This window comes from Hemicordylus capensis, chromosome 3 (genome assembly GCF_027244095.1).
Source record: "Hemicordylus capensis ecotype Gifberg chromosome 3, rHemCap1.1.pri, whole genome shotgun sequence".
NCBI lineage: Eukaryota > Metazoa > Chordata > Lepidosauria > Squamata > Cordylidae > Hemicordylus > Hemicordylus capensis.
The window spans coordinates 356,026,535-356,048,698 of NC_069659.1; the positions used below are offsets into that span (position 1 = coordinate 356,026,535).

The window sequence follows — 22,164 nt, forward strand, 5'->3', positions numbered from 1 at the left end:
AATGGGCCAAAAGCAAAGTGGGGGTCACTCATAACAACTGTTATGGGGCAGCCAACAAATACAATGGGGCTATTCTGACAATGTGAAAAAAATCGGGCTAATAGAGCCTAGCCCGATTTTTGCAGATTGTCAGAACCACCGGGCTCGGCTGCAAGCCTGTTGGTTCTAGAGCGGGTAACCCGCTCAAGAACCTCTGCCCCCAAACCAGATTTGCAGAGCAAGCATGCCGCAAACCTGGTTTTCAAAATCATGAGTAGCCGCGGCGTGGCTTCGCACTGTGCCTACTCACGAGTAGACCCGGGGGTGGCAAAAAGCCTCTATGCGGCCCCCGAGCTCCCCAGCCCCCGCTTGCTCCATCTTGGAGCCGGCAATCGTGTGAGCGGCCAATCCAGCCGCCCAGGGCTCCCTCTCCGCTCGTGACATCCCGCTTAGCCCGCTTTCCCCGCTCACCCAAAGAAACCGGGTCTCACAGATCGTGAGACCCGGCTTAATCACTGTTTGTTTGTCTGCCCCTGCTAACTGGGCCAAGAGGCACCTTTTTAACGTGGTGATTCTCTTTATTTAGCAGGGGGGGAGTAACTGGCCCTCTCCACCCTCAGCACAGTACTTCCATTATTGTTGCTGGTGTCTATCTTATGTTTCTTTTTAGATTGTGAGCCTTTCGGGGACAGGGATCCATCTTATCTTATTTATTCTTTCTCTACGTAAACTGCTTTGGAACCTTTTGCTGAAAAGCGTTATATAACTGTTTGTTGTTGTCTGTAAAAACATACTTATAAACAGAAATTCAGGAATATAAACTTTTAGAAGTATGCCATAAAAATATGTCAATCTATTACAATCTTTGGGCAGAATCCCAAATTGCAGATTAAATTACGAAAGTATTGCCCCTAAATTATGCTTAAAAATAATATTCAGGTTGTACATATTCTTCTAATAATCTTGCAGAAGTTCAGCCTTCCTTTCAAAGCAGTGGCTGACATCCTGACTAAATTACTCGATGGAACTCCCATTGAAACTCATGACTAACTCGTCCTATTAATTTCAATGGCACTTCCGTTGAGTGGCTGAGTCAGGATGTCGACCGGTGTGTTCGTGGTTTAAACTGCAATGTTAAATTATGTACAAAGATGATAAAAGATTGAGTTATTTCAGTAATACACCCACTGAGTTCTTGCTTCTCAGTTTCTGTATCTATAGACGCTTTTCGCTGCCCTTGAAGAAGGGTCCCACTCTTTTCCTGGAACCTCCTCAGGGTCCCTCTTCTTTCACTTTCTGTTCATCTGCTCCTTGGTATTGCTTCCAAGGTGCTACCCCCAGACCACCGGGTTGCAAGAAGGAGGGCTTCAACCTTACAGATTTGCAACCCTTCAGATCTCCCATGCATGCATCGTGGCATGCTATTAAACTGACATAGTGAAGTGACGACGACAGTCACAAATTAATTAATAATGAACTAATTCAGGGCAGACGTTCTCAAGCTTCAATCCCCAGATGCTGGACTACAACTTCCATCCCCCGCCCCCCACCATGGGCATGATGGCAATTGTAGTCCAACAGTTCTGGAGAACTGGTCTTGAGGTAGCAAGCATGAATTGTCCCCATTGCTAAGCAGGGTTCACCTTGATTTGCATTTGAATGGGAGACTACGTGTGTGAGCACTGTAAGATATTCGTCTCAGGGGATGAGGCCACTCTGGGAAGAGCATCTGCATGCATCCATTCAGAAGGGTCCAAGTTCCCTCCCTGGCAGCATCTCCCAGGATAGGGCTGGGAGAGACTCCTGCCTGCAACCCTGGAGAAGCCGCTGTCAGTCTGGGTAGACAACACTGAGCTGGATGGAGCAATGGTCTGACTCAGTATATGGCAGCTCCCTATGTTCCTAACCCCTGCTCTGGGGTTTCCTTTTGCCCCTGCCATTCATTTTGACACAGCAGCCATCTCTGTAGGTTTCTCTTTGGGGCAGGCCAGGGGGCAGAGGGAGGAGGGCAGAATGCAGAATGAATCTTCTGGCCATGTTAGCACCCACATGGTGTGTGTGTGGGGGGGGGGTGTGTGTGTGGTCAGGCTCCCAGGGTTTATGTTCTGCCATACCTTAATCTGTAAAGACCCACATTCATCTTTAACAGTGGTGAAATTAATGGCCTACCAGTGTTAATGCTTCAGATAAAAGGCAGCCAGTGCTTTAATTGAAGTTCATCCCCTTGTGATTTCTGGCGTGAAAGGTTTAAAATCAGCAGAACAGCCTTTGGGGTTCCTATTATTTGAATAGATTATTATATGGGCAGGCTTTTAAGGAGAGGAGCAGGGCAATTTTTGGCAGCATATTTATTATGTTCGAGCAATATATAAATAATGCTGTGGCTACGGGGAGGGAGAGTTCCCAGGCAAACATGTTGCCCCTTCTTAACCATGGCTAAAAGATCAGGAGCATCCAATGGGCTCATGCAGTCCCCGCTTTCTCTCCTGAGTGACACCCCCCCCCAAAAAAACCCCTTCTTTTCTTTTTTTTAACCATGGAGCAGCATTGTAATATTGTCCCCATAGTTGCCTCTTTTCCAAACTAAAAAGCCCCAGATGCTGTAGCCTTTCTTCATAAGGAAGGTGCTCCAGGCCGCTGATCATCTTGGTTGCCATCTTTTGCACCTTTTCCAGTTCTACAATATTCTTCTTAAGATATGGTGACCAAAACTGTATGCTGTACTCCAGGTGTGGCCATACCATAGATTTGTACATTAGGAGTATCACGTAGAACTGGAGGAGGTGCAGAAGAGGGCAACCAAGGTGATCAAGGGTGTTCTGAGGTGTTCTGAGTGTAGATTCTCTGATAGCACAAGAGATTCTCAATCTGAGTGGGATCTAAAATTTATTGAGTGGACATCAAAAAACTTGTGAGCATGTGCACGCCTTAGAGGGAACACTGAATGACATAGGAAGCTGCCTTATATCATGTTAGACAGTTGGTTCACCTGGCTCAGGATTGTCTATACACACAATGGCCATTTGGAAACTCCATGCATTGCTATGGCCATTTGGAAGGAACCAGTGCATTCCAGTGGGCATTCCTTTTAATAAATTCCTGATCAGGTACACAGTGCCAGGCTAGTGGACAGTGGACGTAGGAAGCTGCCTTATACCAACGCAGCCACTGGTCCACCTAGCTCAGTATTGGCCACACGGACTTGCAGTGGCTTTGCAAGGAGACAGGCAGGAGTCTTTCCCTGCCCTACCTGTTTTGTTCCCCCAGTGGAGGGAGCTTGGGTTCCTTCCCAATGGCCATAGAAATGCATGGAATTTCTGAATGGCAGTTGGCCATTTGGAAATTCAATGCATTCCATGGCCATTTGGTCTGTCTAGCTCAGTACTGCCGACACTTACTGGCAGCAGCTCTCCGAAGTTTCAGAAGTATCTCCCAGCCCTAATTGACTGACTGACTGATTGATTGATTGATTGATTGATTAATATACCGCCTGACTCCAAAGGCTCTAAGTGGTTCACAAAAATAAACACAATAGAAACAGAATAAAACCAACTATTAACAATTAAAAATGTAAAACATTCAGAGATTACAGCAATTAAGAAATCTAAACAGCAATTAAAAATTTAAAACATTCAGAGATTACTAAAAGCCTGGCTAAAAAAGTGTGTCTTAAGGGCTCTTTTAGTAAAGACTAGCCAACCCGCACAGAGCATCTGTGCGCTTTTTGGGGTTGGCTGTTCTCCCCTCCCTCTGGCCCCACTCTCCCTCCCCCTCCCTCCCATCTGCCCCACACTCTTCCCCCTCTTCCCCTCCCTCCCGCCCCACTCTCTCTTGCCCTCCCTCCCTCTCCCACCCCTCTCTCTCACCCACCTGCCCCAGTCTCTCCTCCCCTCCCTCCTCCCCCCTCCCCCTGCTCCTCTCTCATGCCCTCCCCCTCTCCCCCTGCCCCACTCTCTCTTGCCCTCCCTCCCCCTGCTTCTCTCTCCTGCCCTTCCCCTCTCCCCCTTCCCTACTCTCTCTTGCCCTTCCCCCACTTTCTTACCCTCCCCTCCCCCACTTTCTCTTGCTCTCCCCTCCCCCACTCTATCTTGCCATCCCCCCTCATTCTTGCCCTCCCCTTCTCCCCTGCCCCCTCTCTCTTGCCCTCCCCCTCCCCATCTCTTGCCCTCCCCCCTCCCCCTGCATTTAATTTTAATCTACTTACCTGGCGGCGGGCAGCCAAAAAGGGCCCCGCCTCTGCCGCCGCTACTCCTCCCAAGCAGCAAACAGGGAAGTCCAGCCATCCAGTTCCCTCCCACCCCAGCCTCCCACGGGCGCCTGGCTTCGGCGGCTGGTCCCACCACCGCCTGGCCGAGAGCGCCTCCGCGCCCAGACCTAGCATCTCTGCAGCCTTGGCCGCCACCGGGCGGAGTGGCATGTTTGTGGCTGGGCCCGCCGCGCCAAGTGCCGCCTCCGCGGTCCGCCAGGCCCGCTTCCACCACTTGCCAGCCTTTGCGGCCGGCCTTTTTTGGGCCAGCTACATGTCCCCCCACCTCCACCTTCTGCCCCAGTCTCCGGGGAAAATCAACCGCCGCCGCCGCTTGCCCCCTGGCCTCTGGCCTCCCCGGACATGCCCGCCGACGTCACCTGTGCAGCCACCGGCCAGGACCGCTGTCACCACCTCTTGCCTGCGTGGCCTCCGGGCCCGCCGCCGCCACTTCCCCCGCAGCTGGGCCCTCTGCCACCTCTGGCCTCCCCGGCCATGTCCGCCAATGCCTTTGGTCTCCAGGGTGTGCCACTGGGCACGCAGCCAATCAGCTGGGATGCTGGGACGCACATTCCATGGCACACCCAGGAGATATATATATATATATATATATATATATATATATGTGTGTGTGTGTGTGTGTGTGTGTGTGTGTGTGTGTGTGTTAAGCCACGGATGTCTATAGGGACCGCATTCCACAGCCTAGGAGCAACTACAGAGAAGGCCTACTCCCGAGTCACCACCAAACAAACTGGCGGTATACGGAGATGGACCTCTCTTGATGATCTTAATGTGCAGTGGGGATCATGCAGAAGAAGTCACTTTCCCAGGTAACCTGGTCCTAAGCCATTTAAAGCTTTAAAAGTAATTACTAGCACTGTGTATTTTGCTCAGAAACCTGTTGGCAGCCAATGCAGTTGCTTTAAATCAGGCATAATATGATCTCCCTAAGACATCCGGGAGAACAATCTAATCGCTGTATTTTGAACCAACTGAAGTTTCCAAACTACTTCCAAAGGCAGACCCAAGTAGAGCACATTGCAGTAGTCAATCCTAGAGGTTACCAGAGAGTGCACCACAGTTCTGAGATCATATTCTTCAAGGAAAGGAAGTAGCTGTTTATATCAACCAAAGTCGATAGAAAGTACCCCAGGCCGTAGCCTCAACCTGGGAGGCTCCAGAAGCACTCCCAAGCTACATACCTCTTCTTTTGTTGAGAGTGCAACCCCGTCCAGAATAGGAAGATCTATAACGTCCTTTGAAGTGTGACGCCTTCCCATGTCCCTCCATCTTGCTTGGATTCAGCTGCAGTTTATTATCCCTCATCCAATTCATTACTGCCTGTAGGCAGGCATTTAGAGTGGCTATGCCATTTCCTGATGATGATGTCATAGAGAAATAGATTTGGGTGTTATCAGCATATTTATAACAACCAGCTCCAAACCTCCTGATGATGTCACCCATCAGTTTCATGTAGATGTTAAAAAGCATCAAAGATAGGATGGAGCCATGAGAGACACCATACAAAAGTCTCATTTCAGAGAGCAACTATCTCCGAGCGACACCATCTTATACAGAACTATGCTGTGGCCACACCTGGAGTACTGCGTACAATTCTGGTCACCACATCTCAAAAAGGACATTGTAGAACTAGAAAAGGTGCAGAAGAGGGCAACCAGGATGATCAGGAGCCTAGAGCACCCTTCTTATGAGGCACGACTACAACACCTGCTGGGGCTATTTAGTTTAGAAAAAAGACGACTGCGGAGAGACAGGATAGAGGTCTATAAAATCATGCATGGTGTAGAGAAAGTGGATAGAGAGAAAATCTTCTCCCTCTCACATAACACTAGAACCAGGGGTCATCCCATGAAATTGTCTGCCGGGAAATTTAGGACCAGCAAACAGAAGTACTTTTTCACACGACACATAATCCACTTGTGGAATTCTCTGCCACAAGATGTGGTGACAGCCAACAACCCGGATGGCTTTAAGAAGGGTTTGGATAACTTCATGGAGGAGGGATCTATTGACAACTACTAGTCGGAGGGCTGTAGGCCACCTCCAGCTCCGGGGGCGGGGTTGCAGGGGTGTAACAGCAGGAGAGAGGGCATGCCCTCAACTCCTGCCTGTGGGCTTCCAGCGGCATCTGGTGGGCCACTGTGCAAAACAGGATGCTGGACTAGATGGGCTTCCTTGGGCCTGATCCAGCAGGGCTGTTCTTATGTTCTTATCTGGAATCTACCAGAGAGATAGGAACAGAACCACTGCAAAGCAGTACCACCTATCCCAAAATCTCCCAAGCAATCCAGAAGGATACCGTAGTTTGATAGTATTGAAAGCCACAGAAAGATCCAAAAGAACCAAGAGAGTCACCCTCCCTCTGTCCATTCCTTGGTAGAAATCATCTAACAAGCCGACCAAGAGTGTCTCCAGTAGGGATGTGCAAACAGGTTCGACATCAAACATGTTCGATGTCGAACTGGTTGTGTTTGACGTTGAACCAATTTGGTTTGACAGTTTGTGGTCGAACCAAACCCCCCAGGTGTTCAGGGGGTTGCGAGCAATTTTTTTTAAAAAAAAATATATATATACCCCCTCCGAGAGGCTTCTCCGAGGCTGTGGGTTTGGTCTGCGGAAGTTTCCCCTCCCCTGCTGGCCTTCCTCATGTCAATTATTGCCCGGTTTGGGTATTCTTCGGCCTTTTCTGGGCCTTTCCCCCATCACAGTGGCCATTTGGGAGGCTGCCGCGCATGCACAATGGGCTCCTGCGTGGCCGTGTCAGGACACACACTGGCCCATTGTGCATGCATTGAGACCTCCAAAATGGTCGCCAGGACGGGGGAAAGGCCCGGGAAAGCCCAAATAACACCTGAACTGGGCGATTTTTACATGAGGATGGCTGGCGGGGGGAGGGGGAAACCTCTATGGACACACACACACACACCCGACCTTGGAGAAGCCCACCAGAAGGGATAAGTACTAATACTTTTTTAATTACTCCCGAGCCCCCACCCCGAATCAAACTGAACCCAAGGGAGGTTGGAGACTGGCCTATAATCATCCATCACCGAGGGCTCTAGGGCAGGCTTCTTAAGCAAAGTTCTCATCATTGCTTCCTTCAAACATGGAGGCATCCTGACCTCTCTCAGTGAGGCATTCATGCTGTCAACTAGGCTGTCTCTAACAACCTCCCTGTTAGATGTTATAAGCCATGTTGGGCAAGGATCCAAAGGACAAGTGGTCAGCCGAACACCTCCAAGGAGTTTGTCCACATCCTCAGGAGTCATAAATTGAAACGGATCCATTCTAATTGAGCCAGAGGAGTTGCTGCCAGGAATCAAACCTGGGGCCTTCTGCATGCAAAGCAGTCGCTCTAGTGCAGGCTCTTCACATCATCTAATTTTTTTTTGCAAAATGGGGATCTACGAGTCTTGAATTGTAACCCCCACAGCTCTTCAAGTTGGCCCTAAATTACCGTCATTGCCACCTCTCTGCTTCTTTCTGGGTGCTGTTATAGAGTGCAATCATTTCCCCGCTTCTGGCTTGGCCATTCTTCGTATGATTGTTTAGAATGTGCTGGTTCATGTGGACTTGGGAATGCCCAGCGCGATGAAAACAGCTCCCCTGGTCTCTGTGTGCTCCGGTAACTGGAGGCCCTTTATCTATTTCTCTGAACTGCAAACGTGTGTTTTTATCTTGGCACTTGTGTGTGTGGTTTTTGTGTGTTCTGTTCAGAAAGGAACGAACGTGTTTGTTCAGTCTTTTTTCGCTTCCTCCAGTGCTGAGTCACGGACCCAAAAGCATTGACAGTAATACTGCCTTTCACATGTACAGAAACTTTATACTTTCCTGAAAACATTTTCCCCTCTTATTGCAAAAGCAATCAGTGCTGTTGAAATAGGGATTGGAAATTCTCAACTGAAGAAACCTTATTACTGAAAAAGAAAAGTAGGTGGGGAGATATGGTTCCCATCAATAGGAAACAACGAAGACACTTCTCTCTCTTTTTGTTCTTTCCAGAAAGCACTGTCATGTTTTACTTATTTAGTTATTTAGTTATTTATTTAGTTATTTGTTGGATTTATATACCGCCTAGTATAAAAATCTCTAGGTGGTGTAAAGAATTAAAACATAAAATATAACACATTTAAAATTCATAAAAAGATAAAAATTATAGATAAAAACACATTAAAAACATATTAAAATTTAAAATACAATCTCGATTGAAGGCCTGGGAAAACAGGTGCATCTTTAGTGTCCTCCTAAAACAAACAGAGAAGGAGATGCTCTTATTTCAGCAGGGAGCACGTTCCAAAGCCCTGGGGCAGCCACAGGAAAGGCCCCGTCCCAAGTTGCCACCAAACGAGTTTGCGGCACCCGTAATCGACCTCTCCAGATGATCTTAATAGGTGACAGGGTTCACGACAGAGAAGGCGTTCTCTTAAATAGCCTGGACGTAAGACGTTAAGGGCCTTATAGGTAATAACTAGCACTTTGTATTTCATGCGGAAACCTATCTGCAGCCAGTGCAGTTCTTTTAGAATGGGTGTTATATGGTCCCTTCAGGTAAACCCAGAGACCAGTCGGGCTGCCACATTCTGTACCGTTTGTAGTCCAAACTATGTACAAAGGCAGCCCCACATAGAGTGCATTACAGTAGTTAAGCCTAGAGGTTACCAGCATATGTACCACCGTTTTAAGGTCACTAGTCTCCAAGAACAAATGTATCTGGTGTATCAGCCGAAGCTGATAAAAAGCCTGGCCACAGGCTCAACCTGAGAAATCAGGGAGAGTTTGGGACCCAGGAGAACTCCCAGAATACAAACCTGATCTCTTAGGGGGAGTGTAACCCCATCCAGAACAGGCAGATCTAAACCATCTCTCGGATTCCGACTCCCTACAGATAGTATCTCTGTCTTGTTTGGATTCAACTTCAGTCTGTTATCCCTCATCCAGCCCAATATTACCTCCAGGCAGGCATTTGGGGGGGTCATGCCATTTCCTGATGAAGTTGATATAGATAAATAGATCTGGGTGTCATCAGCATGTTGATAACATCCCAGACCAAACTTCCTGACGATCTCTCCCAGGGGTTTCATGTAGATGTTAAAAAGCATTGGAGACATTATGGAGCCTTGTGGAACCCCACACTTCAGCTCTCGCTTTTCAGAGCAATAGTCTCCAAGCGACACCATCTGGAATCTGCCAGAAAGGTAGGAGCGGAGCCACTGTAAAACAGTGCCACCCAATCCCACCTCCTTCTAGTGACCCAGCAGGATGCCATGGTCAATGGTATCGAAAGCCAAAAGGATCAGCAGAGTCACACTTCCTCTGTCGATCGCCAATTGGAGATCATCCATCAGGCCGACCAAGGCAGTCTCCACCCCATAGCCCACACGACAGCCAGCCTGGAAAGGATCTAAATAGTCTGTGTCATCCAAAACTGCCTGGAGCTGAGAAGTTATTGGATCCAATAACCTTCTCGGGCGGACCAACCTAATGGGTCTTTCACCTTTGCAGAGGTGGGTTTTGGCTGCAAGTCTTACCTTAACCAGATGGTGATCCGTCCATGACAGTGGGGAGATAACAGAGGTCTCCACCCACAGGACACCACCCTGATCAGAGCAAAAGACCAAGTCAAGCGTGTGATTGGCATCATGCTTGGGATAGGCCCATAGTCGTCATGACCACTATGAACTCCTGAGCTGCCCCTGACAACCCAGTCTTGAAATGGACATTGAAGTCCCCCACCAACAACAACCTGGTCCACTCCAATGCCAATTTCAATATTTTAAATGACAGGGACCAGGGAGCCACAGTTGCACACATGCTTTGTGTGTTATGGTCTCCATGTCCATCTCTGTTGTCTTCAGTTACCCAGAATTTCAGCCAGCAACACTGGAGAAGCTCAGTGTCTGAGATCTTGGTGAGCTCGGGAAGGTCCCCAGAGCACCTGCTGTGCATGCAGAAGACCTGTACAACACATGCTGACCATCTGTGTACAGTGTCTGCACACGCAGACCTATATGCACGTGCAGTTATGCACATGTTCCATTCAGCGTGTGCACAGAAGTCCACTTCCTGTCTGTCCCTTGCCTTTGAGGGGGCCTGAATCCACCAGATTCACTTTTGAAATGAAAGCATGCACACAAAAATACTGGCATGTGTATGTACGCTTGGCATGTCCCAGTCCAGTTAGGAGGATGTGTTTCAATGTGATGTATGATTTCTAAATGTTCCTGGAGGTTTTGATTAGACTTTCTACTCGCTGCCACCTTCAAGTTCCCTTCAAGCCTCTGTATTGAGCACCCTGAGACTGGTTTGGGTAGCTGAGTGTAAGCGTAGGGTGAGGGTGGCTGGCAGACATTTACTCAGACTGGAGATTGAAACAAGTCATTGGAATATTCCCTGAGGTGTGTCTGTCTGTCTTCATGCTACAAAACTGTCGGGTGTTTCTGCTTGCCTCTGTCACCACCGCACAGGGACACCAGTCCTCGCTCTAAACCAGACACAGACATGTCACTCCTTCTTCACCAGCTCTGAGCGGGCGGCTTGCTTCACAACTTCTTTGTCCTCGCTGATACTTAAGACGTCCGTTGTTGAACAGATGCCAGTTCATAGGCTATTCACCACGTGGAGCAAGAAGTCCACTTCAGGCCCTTTCCAGTTAGCCCAGCTTGCAGATAAAGCTGTTGTTTCTTTGAGTCCCAAGAGAGACTCTTCCCTGAGTCTTTCTCCCCACTCCCTAACTTGTGGCTATTCACATGTGCATGCAAAATCAGGCTAAGAGAGCCCAGCCCAGTTTTGCATGCACATGTGAACTGCAGGGATTGGGCCGATCCTGGCGCCACCATGGCTGCAGATCCACCTACAAAGACTGCCTTAAGATGAGGCTAAGGGAGCGATCACTCCCTTAACCTTGTACCGATCATCTGCCAGCCATGGCTACTTGGGGGATCTCCATCATGCACCACACACTTGCACGGTGCATTATTGGAGCTCGGGAGGTGGGGCAGGGCAACCCGTCCCAACACCCCGACCCTCAGAGCAACCGGTCTGGGCGGATCACCCAGCCAGAGGCAAGGACCTGCTCATCTGCCGGGAGGTGGGGGAGCTAAGCTTTTCGCGGCTTCCTCCCCTCGCTCCATCAGAGCCCTTTCTCTGCTCGTGAGAATGGGCTCTGTTTTCCCAACTGTCCTCTCACTCCCTGTACAGGGACATTTTGATTATCCGCTCTCCAAATGCATCAGCACAGCAAAGACACAATATCACAACCCTATACTTGCCAGAATATTGCACACTTGTATGCATGCACAGCATAATAGCAGAATAGGGCTAGAGAGGGTCATGGGGATGCAAGAGCTCTGCGTCTTCAGCCGAATGGTCCAGGTGGTCCAGCATCTAGAGATGCTCCTAAGAAACCCACAAAGAGAGTGTGGCTCTAACAGTTATTCTTCTCCGCACTGCCCCACACAGTGCCTGAGTATGGAGATTCCTCTAGCAGGAGTTCTCAGTCTTCATCCCCAGATGCTGTTGGGTTACAACTACCATCATGGGAGACCCAAGCTTGGGACCTTGAGAGGAGAGCTGGTTTTGTGGTCGCAAGCATGACTTGTCCCCTTAGCTAAGCAGGGTCCAACCTGGTTGCATATGAATGGGAGACTGGAAGTGTGAGCACTGGAAGAGATTCCCCTCAGGGGATGGAGCCGCTTTGGGAAGAGCAGAAGGTTCCAAGTCCCCTCCCTGGCAGCATCTCCAAGACAAGGCTAAAAGAGACTCCTGCCTGTAACTGTGGAGAAGCCGCTGCCAGTCTGTGAAGACAATACTGAGCTAGATAGACCAGTGGTCTGACTCAGTATATGGCAGCTCCCTGTGTTCCTGTGACCTCGGCCAGAGGGTGAGCATGTCTGTGCCAGCCCGGCTTTTGGCAGTTTGAGTGGTGTGCATGTGGAAACCAAGATTGTTCACAACAGCCCTAGAAATCTTGCACTACATCCTCCAGGAAGCAAGCTTTACCCAAGAGCTATTGTTTGTGCTTTTTTGGCGTGGAGAGCAAGCCATTGCTCATAGCGGTTCCTAGCCCTCCCCCGACGGATTCTCACCACCGCTACCACCCCCCCTCCCCCGGATTAGTGGCATATTCCTTGTGTCGGCTATTGCGGGTTCCTCTCTTGGGTGATGCAACATTTCTCACAGGACCAGGGGAGACTTCACGGGGCCTTCGGAGTTTCCTGAGGCTGCAAAACCCAGGCTTTTCTAGAGCCACGGCTCACTCCAGGGCAGCTCCTGAAGAGAAGAGCGATTTCAGGACTGCACCCCTAATCTGGCAGGATGGTGCCAAATTAGGCATTTCCCCACCAGTGTTCCCCGTAACAGAGATTCCCAGATGTTGTTGACTACAACCACATAATTCCCAGCCAATGGACATCGCAGCTGGGGATGCTGGGAGTTGTAGTCAACAACATCTGCAACGAGACCCCCGTTAGAGAGAGCCCTGTTCCCCACCACCCACTCCCATCCTGGAGGCAGGAGCATTTTGTCTTTGGCAAGAGAGGAGGAGAGGCAGGGGAAGGGATTCCGCTCTCAGCCCTGCCTGCTGGACTGGAGAGTGGGCAGAGCGAGAAGGGCCGTTGTCTGCTTAGCAGGCAGAGCGGGAGGAGCAAGCTGTGACCATACGGAGGCTTCCGAGTTCCTGAAGACGCGGTGGGAGACTTCTCTTTTGAGCCCCTTTTGGAGCCACAAGACCAGGGCTGGTCCTCTCTTGAGGGATGGCGAAGTGCTCCTCTTTGGTGGCAAATTATTGGGGCACCCGCAGGATGGAAAGCTCCCCCCTCCCTTTGCCACTAGAGTCGTTCTTGGACCCTTGCCAGCTTTCAGAGGTGCCCCTCGCCTCGCAGTCCTTGCAAGAAGCACAAGGAGAGGAGTGGAGGCCACCTGCCACCCTGGCCCCCATGCCACTTCCAAAGCTTGCAAGGGGGGCTCGCCTCCCCCCTCTCACTTGGATGAACCCTCCCACCACAATGCAAGGAGCCAGGTCTGTGTGTTCTCCAGCCTCCACGTGTGGATTCAGTGGCTGTAAAGCAAAGTTGTGCCGTTGAGTCCGTGTCGGCTCCTGGGGCCCACAGAACCAAGTGGTTTTCTTTGGTAGAATACAGGAGGGGTTCGCCATTGCCTCCTCCCACACAGTATGAGATGATGTCTTTCAGCACCTTCCTGTATCGCTGCTGCCTGATATAGGTGTTTCTGGGGAACATACCAGCGGGGATTTGAACTGGCACCCTCTTGCTTGCTAGGCAAGTTATTTCCCCGGTGTGCCATTCAGTGGCTGACCCACTTCCAAATGCTTCTGTCTCACAGTGCCGCACACCATCCCTGAAGCAGGCCAGGCTCTGTCGCTGTGCCTTTGACAGCAGCTGGATTTGCAGGCAGTGAACTGAGCTTGTCTCTGTGCCATGGAAAGTCTCACTTGCTGATCTCTGTGCATCTGGCTGCTGTTAAAAGCAGAAGAGCAGCCAGGTCCTTGTTTCTAGTCAGTTGGCAACCCTGCCCTTTGCACATTCATCTGTGTGTCAGTGCCTTCCTTCTGGGGAAAGAAGCAGGGGCCAAACTCTCCACCTGTGTCTGGGCCTGGACTACAGAGGGCTTCCCTGAAGGAATGCTCCTCCATCAGAAGCCCCTGCACACAGGGAACTAGCATGCTTGAGAGGAGGCTACGATGGAAGTTTTAAACACATATTAATATTTTTGAATTTCCCATTGATCCCTATGGTATCAGGTTGGGGATTTGGGTGTGGCTCCCCCTAGTGGTGGCCTGTGTTCATTGCACATCTTTGCTCAATTGTAGTTCAGCCCCTGGATGCAAGGTTCTGTTTCTGTGGGAGAGCTTTCAATCCACATGCAGTTTGAAGTTGCACAGCCCACCAGAACTGGGTTTATCACCTCATTGAGAACTAGGCCAGGGCATGAGGGAGCCTTCTAGGGCAGGATTCTTCCTCCCTTCGCTGCCGCTGCTCGGACGCCAGACCTCCTCCTCCAGCTCACGTTTCCCTTTTCCCTTTCTGAAATCCGCTTCCACGCCACCCGCAGCCATAATCCCTCTGCTGTAATACTTTGGCTCCTTGACAGAAGCTGCTTTGCGCTACTTTAGCAAGGTATCGATTTTCTTTTTCTTTTTAAACATCAGAAGCCCCCTGTACCTCTTTGAAGGGGGGGAAAAAGCTTACAATTTTATTTAAGGCAAAGGTGATCCAAGCTTTCCATCTTCTCCTCCAGAAAATGCCGACGAAAGTGGAGCCGTGCGCGGCCGGGTGATCCTTCCCCCGACCCCCTTTCTGGCAAATCACATTTTGCAAATGTACTTGTAAATTAAAGGAGGGAGGGAAATTAACCTGGCTTAACCTGCATTTGTTACAGTTCTCCTGAGAGTCCAGAAAACAGACCCAGCAAGGAGCTGAATGGCGTTGTATGCAAGCGTAGCAAAGAGCGTTTAATCCTGGGGTTTTAATGTCTGGGGCAAGCACTGAATTCTAATGGCAGCCAAAGGGGTACAAGGATGTGTTGGGTGCTTCTTTGCAGAATGGTGTATTTTGCTTCCTGCTTTCCTTCCTTAACTGGTTCCGTCGCCCAGGAGAAATGTATGGTATTCACATAAGAGGGGAAAGTGGTCCACCACTTAGGCCAGGGGTTCTCAGTCTTGGGTCCGCAGATATTGTGGGGCTGGAACTCCCATCACCCCCTGCCATAGTGGCTGGAAGTGTGGATTATGGAAGCTGTGGTCCATCTGGGGGCACACAGCTGAGAATCCCTTAGGCTACCCACCCCTCTGAGCATGTTAGATGGCAGGTCAAAAAGGCCCTGCTGCTTAGGGTATTGCGCACTCATTATTTTTGCTGCCTGTTTGCTCTTGTGTGGCTGCTGCTAGCATATGTGTGCTCTTTTGCTGTTTTAATAGTAGTTTTTAATTAGGTATGTTGGAAGCTGCTCTGAGGCTTGCTTTGGTGGAAGATATTGGCTAGATATTGGCTAGAAGGCATTTTAAAATGCATCTTTTAAAAGAGGCTTTTTAATGTTGTATCGGCTGCTTATGTCTGGTAGGTTCTTTAGTTTTTATAGTTCTCTGTTTTTAGCTTGTTATTGAAAACTTTTAATTTGAAACTTTTAAAACATTTGGAACTTTAAATGTGGTTTTAGCCTGATCATTAACGTTACTAATCTTTTATTTTACACTGTATCTATTTTATTAATGTTGTGAGCCGCCCTGAGCAGTAGTATACTGGAGGGGCGGGGGTATAAATAAATAATAGATAATATCTCACCTCTGTTCAACAGGCCTTTCAGGTTTCTGAAACAATGCAGAAACTTGCAAGCCCTGTTTAGCCCAGTCAAAAGCGAGCATGCACACCATAGGCAGTGATCCCTCTCTCAAACTGCCTCCAGGGTGCTTTCCAGACTAGCTGCTCAACAGCAGCAAAATGCCTTCGTTCAGGCAAGTTGCATTCAAAACCTAAACAGCAGGGGGAGCAGTCTCACGGAAACTAACAACCCGAAAAAACAGCAACTTCCTTACACCGGATATACGACGCCCTAGCTCTATATCGCAGCGATTAAATTCGAAACAAGGCATTGGAAATGTGAACAGCACTCTGCTGTTCCTGCGTAGGGACTGCGGTGTCACAATGCATGAAGTGTGGAAGCACACTTACGAGATATGACATGACCCCATTGCAAGGTCTAATCTGGAAAGCGCCCAGGAAGCCTCTCACACGGGGCTTTTAAAGCCCTTTAACTTGCATCTCCTCTGGAATGGAGGGAGTGAGTTCACATATCGGCCAGATTTGCCCTAAAGTCCCTGTGAGGTATTGGAGGGCAGTTCACACACAATTCAGGGTTTTCACGGTACATTAGAGCGTAGCCCGATTTCTGTCTAGAGTAAAAAAGATCCAGTATTTGTGTCAGGTTTTTTGGGACAACTTCGAGTTTGCAGTAAAAGCTTTCTGTGGTAAAGGCTGCTGTGTGAAAAAGTCCCGGCTCTCTGGAAGGAAATCATGGAGCTACATTTCTCCAGATGGCAAGTGTTTTGTGGTTCTACATCTCTGAGCCTTTGTAAGATGCCTTGAGGATTCCGTGGGGTTGAAAGTGTAGGGCACTATGCATGGCAAAGAAATAACAAATATGTATTGGTTAGCCAGGGGTTCTCAGTCTTGGGTCAGAGGAAGCTACCTTCTACCAAATCAGACTCCCCTGAAACTGGTACTCGGAGGCATCCCCTGCAACTGGTACTCAGAGGCCTCCTCCAGCCTCAAAGGCAGGATGCCTCTGAGTACCAGTTGCAGGGGAGTAACAGCAGGAGAGAGGGCATGCCCTCAACTGCTTCCTGTGGCTTCCAGCAGCATCTGGTGGGCCACTGTGCGAAACAGGATGCTGGACTAGATGGGCCTCTTTGGGCCTGATCCAGCAGGGCTGTTCTTATGTTCTTAGACCACCTAGTTCAGTATTGTCTTCACAGACTGGCAGCGGCTTCTCCAGGGTTGCAGGCAGGAGTCTCTCTCAGCCCTCTCTTGGAGATGCCCCCAGGGAGCTTCAGGGGAGCAGCCCCAGGGTAATCTCTTCCTGTGCTCACACATGTATTTTCCCATTCAAATGTCAACCAGGGTGGACCCTGCTTAGCAAAGGGGACAGTGCATGTACTACAACTCCCATCAGCTCCATTTGGCCATTGTGGCTGGGGGTGATGGGAGCTATAGTCCCTCCACACTGGGGAGCCAAAGGTGAGAATCACTGGGTGAACCGTGTTGGTGTTCTTTGAGTTGTAGGCATGAGCAATTCCCCCCGAACCCCGTGCTTATTCTAGGCTCCGATAACTGAATGAAAAGGCACCCCCTTAAAGTGGTGATTCTCTTCCTGTTAAGCAGAGGAAGAGCAACAGGCCCAATCCAGCCCCAGCACAGCATCCCTCCAGTGGCTGTTGCTAGTGTCTGCCTTGTGTTTCGTTTTAGACGGTGAATCCTTTGGGGACAAGGCGCCATCTTTATTTATTCATTTTTCTGTGTAAACTGCTTTGAGGACTGTTGCTGACAAAGGGTCTATAAAAGATCGCCATAGTATGCCCGTATCATTGGCCTCCTGCTGGCTTTAAGACTTCTCTCGCTTCTGTTTCGCACACAGGGCGCTGGGATTCCAGGCGGCTCTCCGGTGGCCACCCCTCCCGTGTCTACTCCGGTGACTGGGCACAAGCGCATGGTCATTCCAAACCAGCCCCCTCTGACGGCCACCAAGAAATCCGCTTCCAAGCCTGGCTCTCAGCCCTCTCCCATCCCAGTGACCCCAGTTGGGACCCTGAAACCCCAGCCCATGCCAGCTCCCTACACCACCGCCTCCACCTCTGCCCGCCCCACCTTCAACGTGCAGGTGAAGTCGGCTCAGCCAGCCCCTCACTTCCAGCCACCAGCCCCCCAGTACAGCAGTGTGGTCCCAAACCAAGCTGCTCAGCCTGCTCCTTCTCTGGGCCCGGCCCCCTACGCACCTTCTCCGCCTCGCCTGCCTGACTACAGTTATGCGGCCCAGCCTGCACCTCACCCAGAGCCCAGTTACGGTTATGCACCGCCACCACCTCGCTACCCAGAGTCTGCCTACCCCGGAGGGCCAAGCTACGGAGGGCGGAACGGCTCAGAGCCACCCTACCTGCCTCAAAATGCCTGGAAGCCGCCGGAGCAGGGCTCTCCCTCTCCTGGGGCTGCAGCCTGGAATCCCACTGGGCAGTACCCGCCACCCAACACGAAGAAGACCTACATTACCGATCCACCGTTGCTGCAACCAAAGGTAAGAGGCCAAGTGGGAAGTGGAAGTTGTTGGGGCTGAGCTTGGTTTGCAAGGGCAGTTTCATTTCCCACAGTGTCACCTCTAATTCTAACCTCTCTCACCACACCAGAACCAGGGGTCATCCCATGAAACCGATGGCCAGGAAATGTAGGGCCAACCAAAGGAAGCACTTCTTCACCCAGCACGTCATCAACCTATGGAATTCTCTGCCACGGGATGTGGTGATAGCCACTAGCTTGGATGGCTTTAGAAGGGGTTTAGACAAATTCATGGAGGACAGGTCTGTCAATGGCTACTAGTCTGGTGTCTATTGGCCAACTCCAGCCCCAGAGGCAAGATGCCTCTCAATACCCGTTGCAGGAGAGTAGCAATAGTAGAGAGGGCATGCCCTCACCTCTTGCCTGTAGGCTTCCCAGAGGCATCTGGTGGGCCAGTGTGTGGATGCTAGACTAGATAGGCCTTGGGCCTGATCCAGCAGGGCTCTTCTTATGCTCTTCTTCCTCAGGCTGGAAATGTTTCACTTTCCCCGCCAAACCTTTGGTGAATGAAAGGTCCCTAGTCTAGAACAAGAGCCTTCCTTTTCCATTCAGCATCTAAGGGGAGACATGATAGAGGTCCATGAAATCATGCATAGTGTGGAGAGAGTGGATGGAGAAACTTTTTATTTATTTATTTATTGGATTTATATACCACCTAGTATAAAAATCTCTAGGTGGTGTACAGAATTATTAAAACATAAAATATAGCACATTTAAAATCCATAAGATAAAATTTAGATAAAAACATGTTAAAAACACATTAAAATTTAATTCCCTTTCTCACAATGCTAGAACCAGGGGTCACCCCATGAAACTGATTACCAGAAGTTTGGGACCAATAAAAGGAAGCACTTGTCCATGCAGCACATAACTAATCTGTGGAATTCTCTGCCACAGGATATGGAGATGGTCACCAGCTTGGATGGCTGTAAGCCGGGACCGAGACAAATTCATGGAAGAGGAAGGGTCTATCAATAGCTACTGATCCTTAGTATTCAGACCTTAATGCAGATGTTGTAAGAAAGCTGAATGCTCCTCAGGAGAGATGGTGGGCTTGGGTCCTGTTCTGTGGGCCAAGGGTGGGAAATGAGGCAGGGAGGGCTTGGGGAAAGGGCTTGCCACACTTTCCACACCAGCTGGGAATCAGATCTGATTCCAACCTTGTCTGTGGTGGATGGCTCCCGTTAGGGTGTCGACAGGTACAAAGGGATAGGTTTGCCCCTAAACACTCAGAGGCAAATGGGGAAAACATACCAGGTGGCCACAGTGAGCAGGGGCTTGTTCACACAGTGATGTCCCCAGGAGGTAGCCTCCCTTCCCAGCTGGTGGGGTCTCTGAGAACTTTGCCTCCTCGGGTTCTGTCTTGGTGAATGCTTGAGCTTCTCTGATGGTGGGCTTGCACTGACCCAGGGCTGAAGAAGATAAGGACATGGGGAGCTGCCTTATACCGAGTCATACCATGGGTTCATCTAGCACAGACGGGCAGGAGTCCGTCTCAGCCCTCTCTGGAGATGCTGCCAGGGAGGGAACTCGGCGCTTTCTGCACGCTTGCAGGAAGAGCGGCCCCATCCCCTCAGGGCAATATATCTTACATTGTTCACATGTAGCCTCCCATTCAAATGCCAGTCAGGGCAGACCCTGCTTAGCAAAGGGGACAATTCATGCCTGCTGCCACCAGACCAGCTCTCCCCCTCCGTAATGAGGCTAATTAAGTCAATGTCTTCTGCAAGCAGGCTAGGTCAGCACATATCTGAGAACAACACAGCACACAAAAATGGAAAAGCAGCCCCAATCCACAGCTTTGGAGCACAATCTTTTCCACCCTGGTTAGAAGCGAGAGAATTGTTGGGGGTTAGCTGTGAGCTGTGCATAATGGTGCAAGTAGCTTTAGGTGTAATGCCTGGATGTTCTTTCCTGAGTCCTTCTTAACGTAATCTTGGGACAAGGCCTCCATAGATCTGGAGGGGGTGAGCATCCTTCCAGTTCATGGAGCGCTCCTGATTGGTCACGTTTGACCGTGGACTGTGCAAGAACGTCCCAAAGATTAGTTATTAATTGTTAGACTCTCTGTAGTGCAATTTTCCTTCCTGCCATTTCCACTTATGTATAATTTTATCCCCCTTCTTTCAGAGCCTCAAAGCAGCTTACAGATAAAAATGCATCGAAATGCAGATTAAAATGCGTCTGCTGTAAATTAGTAATCAATCTCTCTACCATTGTCTTTGTTCAGCAGTTCTGCTGCCAGCTCCATTTTCTCTTGTTTCTGTGCCTCTAGAGAGGCGCCTTCCGGCAGTACCTGAAGGCAGGGGATGGGGCTGCAGCCCAGCTTGGCAGGCAGAAGGTCCCGGTTCAGTCCCTGGCAGCATCTCCTGGTAGGCCTGGCAGAGACTCCTGCCTGGAACCTGGGTGAGTCACTGCCAGTCGATGCAGACATGACTTGTCCCCTTAGCTAAGCAGGGTCTGCCCTGGTTGCACATGAATGGGAGACTTGATGTGTGAGCACTGTGAGATATTCCCCTCAGGGGATGGAGCCACTCTGGGAAGAGCATCTAGGTTCTGAACTCCTTCCCTGGCAGCATCCCCAGGGCAGAGAGAGATTCCTGCCTGCCACCTTGGAGAAGCCGCAGCCAGTCTGTGAAGACAATACTGGGCTAGATGGACCTATGGCAGGCCTGCTCAACTTTGGCCCTCCTGCAGATGTTGGCCTACAACTCCCATTATCCCTGGCTATTGGCTACAGTGTCTGGGAATTATGGGAGTTGTAGTCCAAAAACAGCTGGGGGGCCTAAGTTGAGCAGGCCTGACCTATGGTCTGACTCAGTCTATGGCAGCAGCTTCCTATGTTCCTATGGGCAGGGAATGCACTGAATTTCCAAGTGGCCACTGGCCATTTGCATGCCTTCCGATGGCCACTGGGGAGGGACCAGTGCATTTCAGGGAGATTTCCCTCTCATTTGTTTTAGGATACGGCTGCAGCTCAGTGGAAGAGCCTCTGCTTGGCAGGCAGAAGGTCCCAGGTTCAGTCTCTGGCAGCATCTCCAGGTGGGGCTGAGAAATACCCATACGAAACCGTCGGGAGCTGCTGCCAGTCAGTGTAGGCAATATTAAGCAAGACGGACCAGTCGCCTGCCTCTGTAGAAGGCTGCTTCCTGTGTACCCATAGTGAGTCAGGAGGGAGCGGCCAAGGCCCATGCTTCAGAGGGCGACCACTGGACCCTGTTGGGCTCCTGGCACAGGCATATTTCCTCCTCCTCGTTTCCACTGCCCACTGATGAGCCTTCTCTGAATGAGGAAGAGCAGCAGCAGCAGCAGCGGGAAGGCACCTGAGCATTAGCTAAGTGACAGCTCCCTGGGATCGTTAATCTTACTTAGATGACTACATCATTTAGCTACCTGGAGACAGATTTACCTACAGGTAGCTACAGTGTATTAAAAATGGAACAATGTCATCCCCCAAGGCTGAAATCTCTACTTCCCTCCCATGGAAACCCTCCCATGGAAATGCCAGAAGCCATTAGGAACGTAAGGACAGAGGATGCTGCCTTCTACAAAGTCAGGCCCTTGGTCCATCTAGCTCAGGATTGTCTACCCAGACTGGCAGCGGCTTCTCCAAGGTGGCAGGCAGGAGTCTCTCTCAGCCCTGTCTTGGAGATGCTGCCAGGGAGGGAACTTGGGACCTTCTGCATGCAGGTGCTCTTCCCAGAGCAGCCTATCCCCAAAGGGGAATATCTTACATTGTTCACATGTAGCCTCCCATCCAAATGCAACCCAGGGCAAACCCTGCTTAGCAAAGGGGACCATTCATGCTTGCTTCCACAAGACCAGCTCTCCTCTCCGTTATATTATACAGTTATACTAACTGCCCCTTCTTCACTTCTGCTGCATAGGAAACATATCGCTGATTTATGCACATAAGAACTTGGGTTTGAAACTCTGTTTCATCAGCCCTCTCCTCCACTGCTTCCCGCAGTAGCCATCTGCCTTCAGAGCGAATGATCACGATATAAATTAAGAAGGCTTTGGGGGAGCCTTTTTGTCTGGGGAAGGTCATTTCAAGAGCTCTGGACTTCAGAATACATG

General features: G+C 50.1%; 1 protein-coding gene across 4 annotated transcripts in view; it reads left to right on the forward strand.

Moving 5' to 3' along the window:
• The window catches only part of LPP (LIM domain containing preferred translocation partner in lipoma), a 375,151-nt gene that overhangs the window by 250,856 nt on the left and 102,131 nt on the right, over positions 1-22,164 (forward strand). For all 4 annotated transcript variants that reach the window (XM_053313056.1, XM_053313055.1, XM_053313057.1 and 1 more), the window contains one exon: positions 17,393-18,046. In XM_053313056.1, the coding sequence (XP_053169031.1) occupies positions 17,393-18,046 (654 nt within the window). The remainder of the gene's footprint in view (positions 1-17,392; positions 18,047-22,164) is intronic.